Genomic DNA, 20,403 nt, shown 5'->3' on the forward strand with positions numbered 1-20,403 from the left:
CAAGGAAACTGTGGCTGACAGAGTTGCCGCACAGTTGTGTTTTAAGTCTTTCTTTAGTGGCATTACTATCTCCTTTTCCAAAGCCATTTGTGTAGATCTTCCGTCTTGGTATCAATTTTTTTTTTTTTTTTTTCCCTAGAGGTCAGAAGGAAGGAAAAGAATCTGCAGAAGTTCAATGGCTAGTCATGGTGTCACATAGTTTAACCTAACTACTAGCCAGTGTTGTTATAGTTCAAAATATTTCATGTATTTTTAAAGACAGACAACATTTGAGAAGAATAAAGACTACAGTATAAATGTTAAGACAGTCCGCATTTAATTAATGTGTGTAAATGCAAATGGCTCACTGTTACAAAACCCACTTTTGAAATGACCTTTTATTTTTAAAATGATCTTGTGCCAGCCACAGGTACAGCCATATTTGTGGTTTCCCTCAGGTACTGAATGATGGTCTGTAGTGGGGTCAAGCGCTCTCGTGACATTTAACCAGTGGAAACGAAAGAAAACATTTGTGGTGTGAAACAACGGCACATACTTGACCCTCCAAAGCGTATCCATTTATAAATGGATAAAAGTGACTATTTAAAGTTGTTTTATAAGGGAACCACTGTGCCTGCTAAAAACCCCTAATTTACTGTTTGGAAAAGCAAATGATGTGTGGGTACAAGAACATGCATTTTTTAAAAACATCTGTGGTGTTCCTTGTGATGCATTTGATCTTAGTGGTAAAACAACAAAACCGAGTTTTAGAGGGACATTGCTGCCATCCTATTTTTAATTCACCATTATGTGTTAAAATAACCATTAGTTTAAAGTGAACAATCACAGCCTTGCTTTCAATGGTTACTCAGGTATTCCTCTTAAACCAGTTTATAATTTTACAGTTTGCTTTGTGTAAGGGGCGCAGCCCTAGAGGCAGATCAGGGAACTGGTGGTGACTCGGTCACAACCCTTTCCTGTGCCCTGTTTGCAGTGGGGAAGAGGGGGAAGGAATGACAGAAAGTGTTATTTCACCATCTTTTCTGATCTCCTTGTGTGTATGTCAAGCCACATCAAAAAATGAGTTGTGTGGGTCAGCCAAGACGTTCCCTTCTGCCGCTGCCTACTTACGTGCTCACAGAAGCTGGTGCGAGGTCGTGGTTGGCGAAGGCTCCAGCATCAAAGCTGTGGTCCCCCCAGTCTTGCTTCCCTCTTGAAGCAAAGGCAGGCAATGATACTTGAACCCTTTTTGCTTAATTATTTTTTCTTTTTTTCATACCCTTTGACTTCAAGCATGATTATCGCTTATAAATAGCTTATAAATATTAGTAAGCTTCAGAAGGCATTGGCCTGGGTGGGACGCTCCAAAAGTTTTAAAAYGTGAGAATTCGATTGGATCTCAAGCAAAATAAATCAGCAGTAGGATGTGTTTTTGAGGCACGAGGGATTTTCAGCATGGATTTTTAAACAATCAGGACRTAATTAGATTAGCTGAAGACAACTTCAGTAAAGATAGCTTTCTTGAAAAATCTGCAAGCATTTTGTCAAAGAAAGCTGACCTATGACTAATTCTGTGAGTGGTATGAGTTATTAGGTGATGAATTTTAAAAGTAGTGTCCAGATGTAAATAATGAAAGCATCCAAAATATTACTCAGCAGCTGCAAGAGCTATAGGAAAAGCTGACATGACAAATTTAGTCACTTCTTAATCACTATCGTTAGGCGGTATTGTCAGTTCCAAGAGGCAAATTTTCATCTTGATTTACGCCTATAATAGAAATGGCTGAAAACTGAAAAGTTCTCAAAACTGTTTACTTACAAAACACCTTTTAGATCATTTTGGAAGCTTCCTATGACCTAGCAGTACTGTTCTTTGCACACGGGAGTTCAAAAAATATACTTTTAGACAGCTTATATCAACAAGGCAATTTTTTCCACCTAAAACAGTGACCTTAACATGTGTGCAGGTGGTAAAAACTGGCTTAACTCTATTATTTACAGCTATATCAAAATTTATTAATTAGTTACCTTTGCTTTAAATAAAATTGATTGTTAAAGCAGAAAGTAGAGGATGATATGAATTCTATTCTGCAATAGCTTTCAGATAAAAGAAGCAGTGACCCAACTCATTAGCCCTTTGATTTAATATATTGACACATGGGTACGAATAATTCCGTTTAGTGGCTTTTGCTTCCCAGGGATCAATTTAATTAGTTATAAAATGTGACTTCATGTCAGGAGCCAGAAGAAATGCTGACGTTAAATAAAGTCATACGCAATTTAAACAATAAAGCTATCGATGCCTGGTTAAAAGTTAATGATGCACAAAAAATGGCTTAATAGAGACAACCTCAGCAGTGAAAGTAGTGGTAGGAAAATTAAGCTAAGTGGATGAATGAGAAATGGTGATGTTGTTGGATTGTTAAAACAAATTCATGGATGGTCTGATGGTTCATTTCATTGTAATATATGCTTCTGCTTTAAATATAGGTTTGAAGGTAACCCTGGGCTTTCATATTCAGAGTGACAAGAAATGGTTTGAAACTGGTCTCCTTTGGATGCTAGAGARGGAGAGACAATTTACCTGTGCACATTAATCTTTAACCCTCTGCAACATCTGGGGACGACCCGGTGTTAACCAAATGACCTCCTGTTATAACATAACAAATACTGGTATTTGCACAGTTGATGGAGACCCCGTTCAGGATCAGTGTCTTACTGTGCTAGGTGCTGTGTATATACTGTACAAACAAGRAGACACAGTTTGTGCCCTGAAGAAGGGTAGAAGTGAATTTTAAAGCACCTTATCCTTTCGAAAACCATTTAATGCTGTAGACACAATCTCCTTATGTTATCTAAACAGAGTAAGAAGGCTTAGTGGAGAAAATGGCAAGCCATAAAGCAGCGGGAGGTACAACCCAGGCTGTGTTTTCCTCCTTGTTGCTCCGTCTGAACGCACACGTGCGCCAGGGCCGGGCAAGAATCCTCGTTCCATCGTCTTCACATTTCCTAGCTGGCCTCGAGCACGGCRAGGTAAAATCCACGTTAAATGGGCTAAACAGTCAAATAATAGCCTGCAAATATATTCTCAGACAGTGGGCCAAATCTATAAGAAATAAATCTGGCCCCTTTATGAGCACCACAGAAGGATTTYTTCAAGTCATAGTGAATTGCTTTTATTTTGAGTAAAACAGTGCTCAGATTTAACAGTGGATTGAAATGGTCAGCTCATTTCAAGATGAATAAACCCTTATTGGAAAATACTGAATAGATGCTAGGTCAAAAGATAATAGAGAGAGAAATGTTATTCCTCTGTTTTAAAATACGCATTGGTCAAATGGTATCTAACRTAAATTGTTATTAAAAAAACACATGAAATGTTTTTATTTGCTTGTATTTTATCACTGCCCAGACGAGACTGCAGTTACTCCACCTGTGGGGGAAAACCTGGTATCAAAATGAACTGATGTTGAGCTAAACTGTGTTGCATTTTCATTTGAATTAATTCTTTTGGGGGCWGACAGATTCTTCTTAGGAAGACAAATTGTGGAACAGGGACAGTAGTGAATTAGGCAGTTACATAATAATTTTTAGCAATTGTGCACAATTGGACTCATCTGTGGGCTCCTAGAAAGCTTGAAGTCTAGCAGCAGGCAGCAGTTATTACCTGCTAAAAGCATTAACAGTAGCTACGGTAACTTGCCGAAGGAGAGGGGCATGCCTTAGAATAAAACCTCTGTGTGTCAGAGGATTTTCAGACTGTACAAGAGTTATGTTTTTTTTACTAATGTTAGGCAAACTGTTTTGTCTTTGCATTGACTTTACATTGGCCACAGCCTACACAGAGGGAACTGCTGGAAAAAAGGGGGGCATTAATACTTTTTACTGTGTGCGGGCCAGCCAGTAGTTAGAGAGGGGGCCCATGTTTTCTTAGGGCTCAGATGGCAAAGCTAAGTATTCAGCCTACGGCAGGAAAAAAGTGCCTTTTTTGTTTTCTGGCTGGAGAGTCCGAGCATTCCCAAAGGAACACAATGAATGGCCCATTTTGTCTGACACTGTTTCGTAGACATAGAATTCTTGTTTTTTCATAATTATTCTTGCCCGTCACTGGGTGTGCACATGACATTTGAGCGTGTTTTAAAGTCTTAACACACTCATGTGCCTGCAATAAAGTTACTCATAACAATCCAGGCTTTCTGCAGACAACAGAGCAGGGTCTGTTGTTTTCACAAGTCACAGCAGCTGGGAGGCAATTGTGAAGACAACAGCTTAATCTAGCTGGAAAATACAGGAAGAAGAGAATATACACTCAATTTCCTTCCATATTATTGCAAACAATGCAGAGGGCTTTTTTTGTTGTGGTTTCTTTTTTTTTTTTTTTTTTTTCTTTGCTCTGGGTGGTCTGACTGAAAATGTGAGTGGCATAAAATGCACTATTAAATGTACTTTGAATCTTCAACTTGTATTTCTGTATTCGTACTGATGTGCCTAAATCTGCAGAAGAGTGAGAATATTGATCTACCCAAACACTTAAAAAAATTGTACAATTACAGCCTCATTTTGATCTCGTATACACCGTGTTTACACCTGCATTGTTTTACAATATACGTTGCAGTTGCTTCTGAATTATATCAGCGTAAATGAAACTAGAATCAGGAATTTAGAGGAAATTTAATTGCTGAAAAAATTTGATTTGAAATAACAGTATTAAATAAAAAATACAGCTATACAGTGTTAGATGCAACTTTAATCTTTTTTGAAAGTTGTATTTGTAGCTTCTCTGAGAAAGGATGAGGTACTCAGTAATTTGTTTCTTTATTAGGTGCTTCTGAATCTGTAGATTAATCATATTTGTAAATGCTTCATTTATTTCAGAAGCGCATTTACAAACAAAGCRTGCAATAAAATAATATGCAAACTCTGTTAAAAAGCATCATAAGCAAGCAGTGATCAGGTAGTACCTGATAGTACCTTAACTATGTTTTCTGGTGAAGTTTTATGAAATATTAGGGAGCTGATTTTTTTCCTCAATGTGAGGGTTGAAAAGTGAGGAGGAACATATACTCCAACCRTTATTTCAAAACTCGACAGAGTAAAACGCAAATTAACATAAAGTTGATTGGAGGGTAGGGAGGTTGCACTAATAGTCACCATTAGAAGTGGTTTCAGTGAGGGTAGATGTTCACTTTAAGGAAAGGCAGTAAAAGTACCTTCCTTTACGGCTCTTGGGAATGCTACATACAACAGATTTCCAGTAACCATGGCAGACAACTCAGATGGGAAGGATTTTTATTATGCATAGCACACAGGTTAGAGCAGCAACTGGTAACAGCAAAAGCCAGGCAGACAGTGAGCATGGAAAACGAATGAGTGATTTGAACACAGTCCAGACTTCCAGGAGAGAGACTCAAGCTCAGGTTGGCGCTTAAGGAAAAAGTACAGTATGAATGCTGAGATGCCCGAGATGGACACTGTGCTGTTTGTAACAGGACTGCAGATAGTACAGCGATAGTACAGGACATGCACCAGCCAGGGCACTGGTACAGGGATTCAGAGAGCCAGTAGATTAAGCTGCAAAATCAAGCAGATAGATAGAAATAATATCACATAGACATCTGAGCTGTTTAAAAAAGCATGAACTTGAACTTCAGAGCCTAGACATTGAATCATTTAGGCACACTACTGACCTAACAGTAAGAAAAACCTCTCCTCTCTCTTTCCTTAAAATACAATACCACACCTCTCCCCTCCATTTCCCTTCAAGTACAATAGCTATATTGTCCAAAATAAACTGACAGATTAGCTGGTCTGTGCATCTTATATTAATCTTGGTCTACCCGTTCACTCTCACATCTCAGAAACCTTATATTGAAATCTTATTCTCATATATATTTTTGGTCAGAACTTTGTGATAAGAATAACTTTTACAATGAGAAAATAAATCCCTAATGTCTCTTTGAAAAAAATATATCTAAGCTGACAAGGAATATTACATCATGAAAACTCTTACCTAACCTGCAAAAGGAAATCAGAGACAAGTGTGTGCTAACAAAACAGCAAGTTTGAGGAAGTGCGTTGTTTACCATGAAGACCCTTGAGTGCATGAGAAAGGCTTCACAAAGGCATGAATTTAATTTGTTTCAGCTGCATATGTCTATCTTAAAAATAGATGTTTGTGGATGTCCTCATTTCCTTGATAGGATGCTACTTTTATGTCCAAGCTTTTCTTGTAATTGTGACAAAGATCATCTAAAAACCAGGAAAGCTAAATATACTTCATTAAGGTCTTCCTCCTCATGATGGAAGCTTATTGACAACCTTAGAGCATGACTTTTCTGGTATTGGTGGCCTAAAAAGGAGAATTCCCTGCCAGATAGCAACCTTGTTTATATTGAAAATACTCTCTAAAAGAGATGAAGTGAGAGAAAGTGCTAAGAATTTTGCAAGGAAGGTGAAGAGTGATAGAGAAGACTAAGTGAAGGAGAGCAGAATGATTTGGCAAACAGAAGAGTCGGAAAGAAATTCAGCAATAATACATGTGAGTGATAGAGGGATTTCCAAATGAGGTTTTTTTGTTGCTCTATATCTACCACTATGATTATTAGTGCAGCTGACTTGCTGACATCTTCACTCAGCAGAGAAGCTGTTAAATGCATCATGCTCCAAGTACATCCTTTCAGAGATAGAGGTGGTCTTTTCACAGGGTGCATTTAAGAAACTCTGGTTTTGTGAGTCCAAAAAAGTCACACAAATGATGATTGTCCAGGAGTGCAGCAAGTTTTAAAGCCAGATAGGTCTTAGAAAATTAAAATACTAAGTGAGGGATTTGGAAAACAAGAAGGAAATCATATTCTACTTTGTATATATTTGCAGATATGTGTGTATATCCCTTTTCTTTCTTGTTGCCCAACCCAGTGACCAAAACTACAACACGGACAACTTACTTTCTAGATCTGGCTGTCACTAGGGCCTGCCAACAAAGCTCATAGTTTGGCAAGATGCTTCTATTCAATACATATTTATTATGTAAGATCGAGCATATTGACTGCTTTTGCCCCTTACTAGACCAGGGACCCGATGACAAGAACTCCAGTTTTTGAGTTGGTATGTTTAGACTGTGATTGTACCACCAAACAAGCCCTCGCCCTTCTCTTAATTTTGTCCTTTCCTTTTTTGTGTCTCTTCCATTTCCTCCTACTCCAACGGATGTAAAAAGTGCCAGCACTAACTAGTTCCTACTTTGTAAAAAAAAAAGTAGCACTTCAGCTGCTCCTGCAAATTCTTTCACCCTCTGAGCAGTGATTAATGTACAAGTTTAAGAAGAATCTTTAAACAAAACCTGAAAAAAAAAAGAAAAGAGCAAATATGCAGGCTAATGGTGTACCCTGAGGTGAGCAAAATGCATTTTTTTAACAAGCCAAGCATAGCAAAAAAGCTATTCTACAGTGAAATTAATAATTACCAAAAAGATTTGCTAGCATTATTGTTGTATCCTTTGTGAGAATATGGGTAACATGTTTAAAAAACATGGGAAGTGTGAATCAAAGCCCAAAGATTCAAACTGGTCTCTAATTTTTAATGTGAATTCTAATCATATGCCCCGGGTGCATCGAGTGAAATACAGTCTGTGGATAACAACTGCCTTTCGAGTTGTGCCACTAACCTGAAAATTGTRTCTATTTCTCTGATAATACGGATTTCTAATTTTCTTTACAATCCTGTTGTAACAAAGCTTTGGAGTAGAAGGGTATCTTARTGCCACATGTAGTAGATGCTTGGCTATAATACATAATTGCAGTCCCAAATATTTTCCAAAGGCAAGGTTTGTTTATTAACTGAACCCCATGCTGAGATTCAATCAGTCTAATACAGGCAGAGTTTGAAGTTGAACATTCAAACGTATGCCCATATATCTTGGGCATATATCTTACATAATGATGTTGGCCCCAGACATCTTTCTGGGTTTGTTTATGTCTGTTATGGATTCCCCTCATTATCCATGCTGTTTGAGGGATTCCCTATGGATTCAGCCAGTTTATTGCATACTTTTTTAATTTTATGCCAAAGTGAATGTTCTGAGTGGCAGCTTGTATGGTAGCTCTGTACAGCTTCATCTCAAATGCAGAGATGAATGTTATGATTAAGGTTAAATAAAATAATAAGGAAGACAGCMTATTGCAAAAGGGTATATAAGAGAATGCCCCAGGGAGGCAAGAGGGCTATAGAAGTAACTTGAATGGTAAAACCTGAAGATGTTGACTACTTTTTCTATTTCTGTTCCTTTTAATTATGATTAACTGTTAGAGCAACAATTCTGTGATTTGCAAAATCTTCCTTCTCAGGTAGCTACAGCAGTAACACGGGGAGCATTCATTTATTAAATTTCACCAGAGTGAAGGGATGTTTTAATATGCCAGTCGCTAAGCACAGCCGTGCGCGCACACAACTCCCAGTAACATTAATTGGAGTTGCATACGCAGATCAGCGAGAGAGCAGCCTCCTAAAAGTGGAAGGCAGGGACTGGAACGGGCCGCGCTGYGCTCTCGGGAGCGGGTCCTGCTCTGCCGCGGCGCGCCAGGCTCTCCTCCCGGGACTCAGCTGTTGCCCTTATCTCAGGCAGTGTGCAGTACCCGGTTAGTTCCTGCAGCTGAGTTTACTGGGAGTAATACATGGCCAGAAGAAACCAGAGCCTAAAGGACACGTTTTTCTTATACAGCCTTTGCATTGTGAAAAAGGTTGTTTTCAATCTGAAAACTCAGATTTATAAACACTTAATTTATCAGTTCACTGTGCCTTTCACTTGAAATAAACAGCCAGCAATATTATTTTAAAATAAGGCAGAAGGTGTAACAAAAATGAAGTAATGTTTTGAGAAATACGTGATTGATGATTAAAAAACAGAGAGAAGGGGAGGCGGGGGGCAATCCAGCATTCATTAGTCAGGCAAAACTTCTATTTGAGCATGCATTAAGTCAGGAGGACCAGACAGTGTGTCTGGAAAATTATTCTTTCTTTGAGAAGTAGTCTCTCAAAAATATTYCCCTGTTTCTTAAATCTGAAGGCATCYTTTGACTGACTTAGTCATTTTATATCCAGGGATGCTAGAGGAAACAAAAGAAACTTTAAAACCTGGAAACATAAACATCATTGAACCACCCACTTTAGAAAAAAAGGGGGGGGGATGGGGAGGGAGGGAGAAAGAGAAAAGAAAGAAATCACAGTAGATGTTTTCCAGGAGAGAACATGCTACAGTGTGTGAAGGGGGCTAGTGTAACAAGAAGTCATCTATTCTTGATTTCTTTAGACAGCTCGAGCTTTGTGCCTTGTCTAGTTTCTACGTTTTAAGAGCTTGTTCTGTGTAGCAGAAATAATACAATAAATGGGTTTAACCACATTTGTCTCAGCTAGACAGTCTGCTTTGTCAAAGATTGCTGGTACAACATAAACAAATTATGTGTTTGTAGTGCCTTTCAATGAAAGCCTATCTAACAGAGCGGAGATTGTGTTGCGGCAGCTGTAGATTTAATCTCCTACCTGTCAGTTGGAGCAGGCGTTTCCTGCGCAGATAAGGCCTGGCCGGGGCACCRGCACGGCCGGACAAAGGCCCCTTGTGGGGCCCCGCGGCTCTGCGTGGAAGTGCCCCCGCGTTCGCCGGCGAGGCCGCGCGCGCCTCGCGCTTGCAAGGGGGCCAGCTCTCCGCTGCTGGCTACCCGGGCAGAGAGAAAGGGGGCGGAGGCCCGGCTTTGTGCCGTTGACTCTTGCCACGAGGAACTGAGGAAAACATCCCCAGCTTTGGAAACAATGTCACTCTGCGGTGAATGCGATCGTAGGAGTCGTGGCAAAGGTCTATTCACCAGCTGAAAGCTCTCTCCAAGTCACGCCGCAGTTCTGACAGCCCAGGGAAAGCAAGGAAGTTTGAAGACTGACATTGCTTCTTGAATATCAGGGTGTCTGAAGAAAAGGCAGCCCAGCAGTGCCCGTTTGTCTCCGACATATAGCTGTGGCTGGAATTTCAGCACCCCAAGTCAGAGAGGAAATACCGAATGCCCATTTTAAACATGAATTTCCTGCCCCTCCCCAGTTTACRTTTTTAATGATTTTGCTCTTTTCAATATGTTTTTGTAGATGAATCTCAAATGCTATAGAAACTGAGGAGCCAGTGTAACTGGCTTGAGCCGTACCCGGTGGCGTAGGAAGGAAGCAGGCTTCGTGTATGTCACTGGGAGTTGAGGAACTCTGTATTGCTTGCTCCGCAGTCTGCAGTAATTGCTGTATACCTAGCGGTGACAGTCACCTCGGGCTTGTGCAAACACACCGCCTTGGTAGAGCCTTTTCTGAGTAAAGATGGGCAGGCTGTGTCAGAATCTGAGGAATCCTATGAAGAGATGGAACAAATTAATTTCTGCTTGCAATCAGTATTCCGGTTCGACTTTGATCTCTAGACACGGGAGTTTTCTGCATTAAACTAGTTCTCCACATAACTGCCTTTGATAACCCTTCGTGTTTGGATCTAGATGCTCTATAAACATCATGTGATTTCTGGAAGTTATCTAGGTTACTACTCTTCATTAAAAGCTCTTCAAAGATGTACAGAAGCAAGAATATTTCACTAGATGTGACTACCTCCTTTGACCTACTGTCTTGAATAAAATTCAYTTAGGTTTGAGGAAAAATATCAACAACATCTCTATGGAGGGAGGTAATAAAGGAGAGTAAATACAGAGGAAGAAATAGCCGAAGAAATCAGGCATAGCACTGGTGGGGATGGGAAAGGCATCTCCGTTTCACAGCTCTGACTCACCTCCAGCCTTGCATCCTATCAGCGGGCAAGCGCTGAGGGCTGAGCTGGGTTAGCGGGGCGGCTACCTGCTCAAAAGCCGCCACATTCCCATTTTGCAGCAGTGCGTGTCCCTCGTGAGCTGTAGCTTTGCGCTTTCGGTAGCTGTTGCTACAGTTGTGCAAGAAGGGATAAAAGTTACAAGCAACAGAAATGCTTGGAATGGAATTGTTTTGTGTCCGCTTTGCGTTGTCACTGATGCAGCTGTAAAAGCTGCCCTGGCCTCTTTGAGTCGGTGTCCTCTGATGTACACTGGAGACAAAATACTGTCCTCCAAAGAGGTCTCTGAGCATGAATTAGTTAATATTTGCAAAGTACTCGATGGCGTAAGTGCTGTGCAATCCAGATACACCACCTTAGTTACAAATACTTTGAATATCAGTGAGAATAAAGCAAGCTTTAAAAACAACTTGCTGATGAAATTTTTCCCATAGTGAAGTAGATGGCAGAACTTCTGTTGACATCAGTGACTCTTGGCTTTCAGATATATCTTATATTTGCTTAATATAATAGGAAAAAAGAAAAAAGAAAAACCTCTACTCCTTTGTTGTAGCTTTTTAACCTCGGTAGGGGTTTGAGCAGAAACACTGAAAGATGTTTCTGTTTTCAGTTCCGCCTCTGCTGGAGCTATTCTTTAAAGTAAAAGTCAGTCCTTCGTATACCAATCGGTGTGGAGTTAGGTGATTTCTCACCCTGTACAATGCAAGCCCTTTTATTGAGGAAATTATTTTTATGAGACTAAGTAACAGATGGCCACTGCTCAAAAAAAAAAATCTATGTCTTTAAAGGATATAGAGGAAAACTTTGATTGGAAACGCCAGTACAAAATGCTAATCTTAAAGCATCTCATGCTCTGAATTTTTCCATCAATGGAAGATTTCAGTGTACTCCAGAAATCTTGCATATTCTCCTTTCACCGTAAAAACATAAGCTAATAGGGATTTTCTGACATAATTTATATTTAGATATGAGCTCAAGTAATGGAGCTTCTGGATATAAAATATCAACAAGTATCATTAGGCTGCAATATTTTTCATATTTTGGCAAGAATAAGACAAGGTGCAAATGAGAAACATACATCTTCACTAGTCTTTGGAAATATCTGAAATAATTGACTTGCTCAGTCTTCTGTGATGGCTTGGTGACCACTAACTGTGACAATTTGCATAATAGTCAGCTCTTCACTTCTGCAGCGATAACTGTTTGTATCTGATTAAAATTAGGACTGTTTTAGTTCTCTTGACTTTTCCAGAAGTTGCAGAAATAGAGATTTGCTGTTATGCTTTAACCAAACAAATGCACACATGGGGATAACAATATGCTGAGTTTATGCAGATTTTACAACACAAATCTGAATAAAATACCCACTAATAGACCCTTAAGGAGTAATAAACACACATGAATTTTCCTTAGTTGCACTTTAAAGTGATTTTAACATACTACTAGACCTTAACAATAATATTTAATTGACAAGATTATGCATTTGTATGGATTGAAAAGGTGGTAGATCTCTAATTCCAAATGAACTATAAATTCACTTTTGCATAACATGTTTTATTTATTTCTTTATAGCAGAAATGTTCTCCTTCCCTCCTAGTGAGAGTTTCTTAGAATACAGACAATTTAAATAGATTTAATTACCATTTATCATACTCTTAACTTCATGAGATCATCTTTAGTTGAACTCTCTATTTCTAGGTAGTCAAAAACAGGGCAATACAATGGGAAGCTAATAGAAATGAAATGACAGGTGGCATTTTAAAATATTTTGTGTTGTGGGCAGTATTTTTCAGTTGCTTCTTTCTTTATTTCCCAAATAGTTGGGATTTAATTATAGCTCATTTAAAAAGTTTTGAAATAGTGAGGAAGAAATAATAAAAAGTAAGGATGCTCTATCTCACTGTATGATCATGGCTCCAAATTGTACTTTAATRATGTGGCCACTGCAGTAGACTTAACTCATCAAATCATGCTGAACCATTGGACGAATGGAGAAAAAGTAGGGGGAGGGGAGAGAAAATAGGAGTTAGAACCTATTTACAAATTCAGTAGTGGACTACATATTTATCATAGTATTTCCCATATGAAATGCTCACACTGCAAATCTGTGGTATCTTTTTTACAGTTCATTTGCCAACACTTACCCTGGGATCTCATTGGCAGACATTTTCTTTGGGGCTCATGAACTTACACTGAGAGAAAATATTTTTCAATTAGAATATAGATAATTAGATATCAGATGAATTAGAAGACACCTCCCTATACAGAGCTCTGTCGATTCTGTACCGCTAACTGAAGTAGAAAGTAGCGAATGTAKAAATTCCAGTCATATAAATGTATAAAGCCCCGTATAGGTGTATAAATGCCTGCACAGCTGTCAGGGTTTTAGCTGTGATGGCCCGCGATGCAGCGTTTGCGTGATTGCTTTGGGCTGTAGGAGCCCACCCACCTTCTTTGCACTGGGGTTCTCGCTCGGGCGGACTCGCAGCTGATTTTATGGGATTCTTTAGGTTAGATGGGATTTTGCACTTGAGTGTTGGAGACCAAGTCTCACATACTGTCCTTACAGTGGAGAACGTGGAGGCATCGTAGTGAACGTAATGTGTTGGTGCTGCATTAGCTCAAAGCCTCCACAGTTCCTCAGCTGAACTGCTGAGCTCAGAACGAAAGGCCCGGCCGCCACTCACCCGCAGAGCAGCTAAAGCCTTCGTAGCTGGTCAGCTAACTCAGGTTTAGAGCTGCTTTGCTTCACCAGAATRGCAGAAAAAAACAGCCAGACCAATTATAATCAAAGAGACTTTCTCATTTTTTGCAGTAAAGTTCTCCTGCAGTGTACTAAATAGATCATTTTGGGGAACAAAAAAAAGGTTCAGTGTTGGCATAGGTTCATTACAATATTGGTAGAGTTGGAGAGGAGATTTGGGCCCAAACCTGCAAAGACCTGAGTRCATAATTACTTTGAAGCACTTAAGTGGTCCCAGTAACTTTCACATATAAGAGTTTTCCTAGAATAAGTGCCTATCTCTTTATGCAACATGGAGTTTGCTTTCTTGTCTAAACACAAAAATGATCTAATCAAAGTAGAAAGTAAATTAACAAAACCTCTTATATTCCTTCTTTTACAAAGAATAACAAAAAAAGCGCTCATTACGAAAATAAATAAAAAAAAATCAGTGATGGTATAGAAATAATAGTGATGGTATAGAAATAATAGTGTCATCTATCATTTGCAGATTATTTAAAATACGAATGAAGTAAATGCATGCAGTATGCAGGATATTTAAAAACTTGTATTAATAATATGGTGAGGAAAAACACTGCTTTCAGTACCATTAGGATTCTTAAAATGAATAAATCTAGCAGGGGCTTAAAATGTAATCTATTGACTGAAACAGATACAGCCTTTATATTCTATCATATAAAGGCATGAATTTGAGCATTTTGAAAGTGCACATTCTTACTTGATACTCTGCCCTTACCTTGGAAACGAAAGCAACTGTGTTTCCTGAACTAAAAAACCAAAACAAAACAAAAAACAAAAAACAAAACAAAAMAAAAAAACCTAGTAACCTAGTGAATTTCACAGGCTGGTTTTGCAGCTAGGAAGGGTTGGAGATGTGCATTAGGTTCAGCCCAGATCTCAAGACTGACATCAGGTGACAACAGGGTCCAGAGATGTTATTGATGCGAGAGAGGTTGAGAGCAATGGTTTTAAATAGTGATGCTGGTTTATTCTAGACAGCTAGAGCATACTTGGCCCATGACAGTGTCCTGTGCAAGTGTTGGCAGTAATACAAAGTTTAGTGTAAACAAAGCATAAAGTATTATAAAGATTCTCTCTCTCAGAGATGGCACTTAAGTCTCCCCTTTGCTGAAGTAAACCATGCAATAGAGAGCAAACTTGTCGAGTATGGTCTTGGTGACTTTGTGAGGACTTCAGCTGCCATTGGAGGGTAGGATTTATTTCTGCTCGTGAAGTCTGGGATCATTGGAGGTAAACAGAAATGTGTGAGCTCCCTTTTTGCTTGCATTGCTGCCTCCTGTGGGGCTGGGGAAGCTCCTTTCTCGCTGTCTGCCAAAAAGTGGCTTCTCTGTGCAAACAGAAAGCTAGAACATACTCTAACAGAGACTTCTAGTGTCAGTTTTCAGTAGTTTCTCCAGCCAATATTAAGCATGGATCAGAGTGAGAAAGGGGTGACAGAGAATGAAAGTTTGAAGTTCMTTCGTGTGTCCATCAGACTTCTCTCCAAATCTGGGAAATTTGTGGCTGCCTTAAAGACCTGCTGCCCCGGAATTTGGAAGCAACGRACAGTGCAGAAGTGGTGACCCTGTCCCTTTCTTGCCTCCTAACTCAGGTGCCGATGTACATGTGTGCAGGGAAAYGGGACGTCTAAAGAAATACACGTAGGGTGGAGTGGCTTGTTAGTGGAGTTTGGGAGAAAGTGTATAACTTGGGAAGAAAAAGGGACCTGTACAGCACGAACAGCAAAATCGGTTTAGGGATGCCTCAGGGAGAGCTTGCCAAGCGAGGAGGCCGTTCTTCTCTCTGAATGCCCTTACTTCTCTAACTGCAATGTTAGTTGTTGTAGAGGCAGTTTTGTTTTCTGAAGACAGAAGCCTTCCTATTCCTTGGGCTCACTGAACGTGCTGTCTTTCTTGTCCAAAAGAGGCAGATCATTTTCATTCAAGCCGTTACTTTTGTATGACATATCTCTTTGGCTTCCATTTTCCGTGCGCAGCACTAAACATCAGTGACTTTTTAACGGGGAGGATTGTAGCAGCCAACTTCTGTGATTAGTATTCACATGACTGTGGGAGAAAGCACACCACATTTGCCTAGCTTATCAAATGGGCCACCAGCTTTTATTATTTCAGGGAGAATCAAATTGGAACTTGCTTCTTGAACTAATCAGGGCTGATTTGCTCGAAAGTTGCTTCCTGACTTAGATCTCAGGCAAGGAAGTGCTGTAATCAGTTCCCAAGGACTGTCAGACTTGCGATGGGATATTAAGGGAATGGTATGCTGTCTTCGAAGTGTTCCCCAGGCTTGGTGGCTTCTTGCRTTTAACACAGTTAACTGGAGTTTGTTGCATAGAAACACAGGTTCATTTCTTAAAGTGGCTTAATATTAGGGATAATTTTATTTGTGTTTGCGGAACTGCATTTTGGAAGGTATATCCTGAGCTGTTTGCGCAGTTCAGTCAAAGGTATGTACTGGCAGAATTGCCAAACATTGATTACCATCGCAGAAAAAMTAAATAATCTCCATGAAAGAGAAAGCGAGTCCCCCCGAGTGTCCCTGTTTGCATATTAGCGCGTCGGAAGGGCTCTGCCAAGTTCGTCTCTGAGTGACTGCTGCAGATGCTCGTTCTCAAGGCTTCGGAGGCAGCTCTTTAGTGCCAGTCTTCGGGGACAAACAATAGCACCTGTTCCGCACAGGAGAGCCGGCCAGTTAGGCCAGTCATGTATCTTTAATGAAGCTCTGGGGCAGATGGCAAAAAATGGCATCATCAACAACTTAGCACCGAGGAGACAAAAGGGGAAAGTGCCGATCCGACAATACGCTGTTTTTACGAATGGGAAGAGACAGAGTCTGAGTGTTTCTCGTGCATCTGCTGCAGTCTTGGTTTTCTGAAAGACCTGAGGAACATCTCGGCAATTAAAATTTCTGGGCATGTAGCCGATTTTCTGAAGTACATCAATCAACCCCTCCTCCCAATTTCTTCCCCCGCCGTAAAATCAAAACCGTAAAAAAAAAAAAATCAAGAAAGAAAAAAAAGAAAAAAAATCAAGAATGAAAAGTCTGTACTGTATTTTTGAGACTCATCTTACATCTTTAACAATTCAGTGATCAGTGACGCTTGTACGTTCACTTCCTTTTTAATGCTCATTTGTGCTTTTCAGTTGACCTATGTGGAAAATAACGATGCCAATGTACAAGATAGTTCTGGGTGAAACCAGCATTTTTTTAGGAATAATATTTGGTCTGCACCAGAGGGAAGGCCAGTGGGAGGGAAGGACTGCCATTCAATAAGRGTTTTTTCAATCCATGTAACTAAGTGGGAACTTAAACTTGTATTCTAGCTGTAAACCACCTTTAGTCAGAGGAGCTATATTTAGGCTGAGAACCTGGTCCAACACTCAAAGGAGAATTTCAAGAAAGCATAGCAAATAGGCAGTGCGCACAGTGGTAATATTCCACACTTAGGGAACTGCTATCATTTGAGAGGCTTAAAAATCTTTTTGGACATGGTGGACTTGATCCAGCTCTACAGGAGTTCGTTGGGAAGAGGCCTGTGAAATGAACAGTGTAGGATTTAGCCCCTTCTGTATGAGTTTCGTATGATTTTATGATACTAGAGTGTAAAGTGCTGCCCAGGCTCTGTATGCGCCATTACTCTAAGCACAGTATCCGCTCTGAGCAAGTCTCTGTTTTGTGAGTTTATGTTGGTGTCTTGCAAATCTGCCACATCTGTGGAAATACTTTCAGGGGCTGGGGGGAATTGAAAGGGATATTTCTTAAAGCTTGCGTCCCATTCGATTAGACTGCWGTTGGGAACTACTGCAAACAATTGCAAATGTATTATGTTGGATTCCTTCAGAATCCTGCAATTGTTTCTATCAGACAGAGACTGTGTTTTCATTTATTGCATTGCTGTAGACCCAGTGTAAAGTAACACAGCGCAGAAAAACAAGCACCATTTTGTCAGAGGTAAATGCTCGTGCTGGGCACATGGGGACCAACTCCAATCTAACCAAGTTTAACTCATAACCTAATAGGCACAGCCRGGCTTGCCTCAGCTCAAATGAAAGAAATAGCTGCTCAAAGCTAGTTTCTTTCACGCCCCAGTGCCACAGCAGTAATTGCACAAAGACCTTTTTATTGTAAGTTGATTTTCCTGAGAAATGGATTCAAAAAATACTGTAAAGTGTTTATTTTTTGCTTGACCTTTATTAACCTACATCTTAGGTCTTTCCCAAGAGAAGAGTTGTTGGTAAATTAACCCTCATAGACACACACAGTAGCATTTCTGCTCTGCATCAGTAGTTGTGAAGGGAATGGGGATATGACAAGAAAATTTGGCACTATTAAACAATGTCATAGGTCAACATATGGGATTTGGTCAGAAAAAGGTTTTAGGAATTAAAATGAAAAAAAAAGTTGCTTGAAGTTTACTTTAACTTTTTAATAGTATTTAATGCCACTGATTTATGGTAGGACAAGGGCAATTTTTTTTTCTGTCTAAAAAACCAATTTCTTCTAACATTTACTAGCTTTGATATCTAAACCATTATATGTTTACTTAATTGCTAATCAGAAAAACCATAGTCAAAACCTTGGATACTTCTGGGGTTAAGGAATGATGGATAAAAACACTTTGTGATCCTGGCCACTGTCTCTGAAACACAAGTAGCATAAATAAAGGAACCAGGAAATTAAAATGTGGATTTAACAGGCAYGATTCTGTCACATCTCTCATTTTCTATATGTGGAATACAAATGCTGATATAAGGTGAAGAATTTTCTGCTCTTGCGTGTTTGTGCTCTTTGATATATTTATTAAGGTCAAATTAAATTTGATATAGTAGGTTTTATTTTGAAATGCTCTCTGAATACAACTCTGTAATTACCATGCTACATGATAGTGCATAAAGCTATAAAACTGCTTAGACAGACAAGCAATTTATATGTTATACCGAGGTGTATATGGCAAAGGATGTTAGTTTAATTGGGAGCCAAGATGTTGTAGCCTTAAATCTTAAGAGCTGGGGTGTTGTCTTGGAGACTATTTAATAGTGTAGTGAGATTTTGAAATAACATACCTGAGTTGTTGCCATATATATGAACAATACAATGTTATAAGATCTCAGAATTAAAATTCCCCTAAGGATACTAAAATTTTAACATCAAAGTGGCTGCCACAATGTTAGGATACTTCTAAAATGCTTGTCACTCTGCTGTCTCTGACCAAAGATCAGAAAACTTGTGAGAAATTAATAAAAGTATGTACCACTCTTCTTTTAAAAGAATCTATAATATATTAAAAGGGGTTTGTGTCTTTTTACCTTGTGCCAGGACAGTGAATATTAATTAAAAGAGAGAGAGAAAGAACCATGAAGAAGCAGGGAAATGTGCAGTTCGCTGTGACTGTAACACCTTTGACACTGAGGGAAAACAATGTTAGCGAGGGCTTTGATGTGATAATGTGCAATTGGCAGGGATTACATTAAGGAGAAGGTTCTGTGGGACTGTGCGAACGCAAGAACGCTATCAGTCCTGGAGAAATACCTGTCAAGACAAATTCGTGCTATTTCTGATCAGAGGCTCTCTTCTGTTTAGCAGGTTCAGGGTCACATGCCTCCGCTCATGATCCCAATTTTTCCACACGACCAGCGGACATTGGCAGCGGCTGCTGCAGCCCAGCAGGGATTCCTCTTCCCCCCAGGAATAACTTACAAGCCAGGTAAGCTGACAGGGATACGAAGCTATTTACCATTTTAGGATATTAGCTGTAGCTTCTCGTGTGATCTGTCTCATAGATGATGTTACACAACAGGAGTAKCGGGTTGGAAATTAAATGTAAAATTTGCAACTCTACTTGAAAAGAAACTTCTGGTTTGAAGGAGATAGATGGAATATTGGTTACTGAATACTACGATTTTTTTTACCTTTACTTCCCACAGAATCATATGCTCTAAACATATTGACCTACTCACCCACTAATTTGCATCTGCTCTGCCCAGTGTCATTACACAAAAGCTACATATCTTTTATTAATTCTCTTATCTTCCTTATACTTGTCTTTTGTGCCAAACTTCTTAGTCTTAATTAGTGATAAATGTCAGAGCACATGTAATTTAATTAGCATGCTTCAAATGGGCAACTTTTTGTTTGATTTCAATCTGAATAGTAAAAGGTTTCAGTAGTTCAATCCCAGTCATCACTGAGACTTGTAACAGGTCACATAACCTTGCAGTGAAATATGTTTTGAGATGATTTAGCAAATGTTATGATTTCTTTCTTTTTTCCTCTGAGTTTACAGGACTCCTGGGGAATTCAATTAGGGATATAATGGTTTGAAGCTACTTTCAGAGCCTCCTTGTAAACAGGGCTTTAAATGTTTAAAGACATGTTGCCAAAGGAATTCAATGTAGGAAGATAGTTAAGTAAATAAAAGTCAACCTTATTTTCATTTGTACATTCTTTGTAAGTGACCTCAGCCCAGAAGCAGCAACCTTATTTTGCTCATTAATAGTATTCCCTGTCAAGCTGCCTTTAGCATATTAACCTGATAACTAATAACTACAAAATATAAATACCCATTTCTTTTTTGACTTTAAATAAGGAATTTACAAAGTAAAGCATTGATCCTGCTCCCCCTGATGCTACTGGTGCTTTTGCAGTTGACTGCAGCAGGAGCAGGGTCAAATCCAAAGGAAAGCCTCCTAATAGATGATGTAAACAGCATACTAACTAAAAGCCAGGTTGAACCTAAAATCTCTTCTAGCAAGTTTACTTAATATTAGAGGAAGTGAGGCCAAGTAGAATTTCGGCAAGCATTTCCGTTTGTCCCACTCCRTTCTGT

The 20,403-nt window shown here is 39.4% G+C and overlaps 1 protein-coding gene across 12 annotated transcripts in view; it reads left to right on the forward strand.

The window, feature by feature from the left end:
- The window catches only part of SOX6 (SRY-box transcription factor 6), a 373,675-nt gene that overhangs the window by 255,844 nt on the left and 97,428 nt on the right, over window positions 1–20,403 (forward strand). For 10 of the 12 annotated variants that reach the window (XM_085317147.1, XM_085317158.1, XM_085317152.1 and 7 more), the window contains one exon: window positions 19,158–19,281. In XM_085317147.1, the coding sequence (XP_085173273.1) occupies window positions 19,158–19,281 (124 nt within the window). The remainder of the gene's footprint in view (window positions 1–19,157; window positions 19,282–20,403) is intronic. The other 2 variants (XM_085317157.1, XM_085317159.1) reach the window with 1 other exon arrangement.

Source organism: Rhea americana, unplaced genomic scaffold (genome assembly GCF_003343005.1).
Source record: "Rhea americana isolate MKP2758 unplaced genomic scaffold, rheAme1 scaffold_49, whole genome shotgun sequence".
Classification (NCBI taxonomy): Eukaryota; Metazoa; Chordata; class Aves; order Rheiformes; family Rheidae; genus Rhea; species Rhea americana.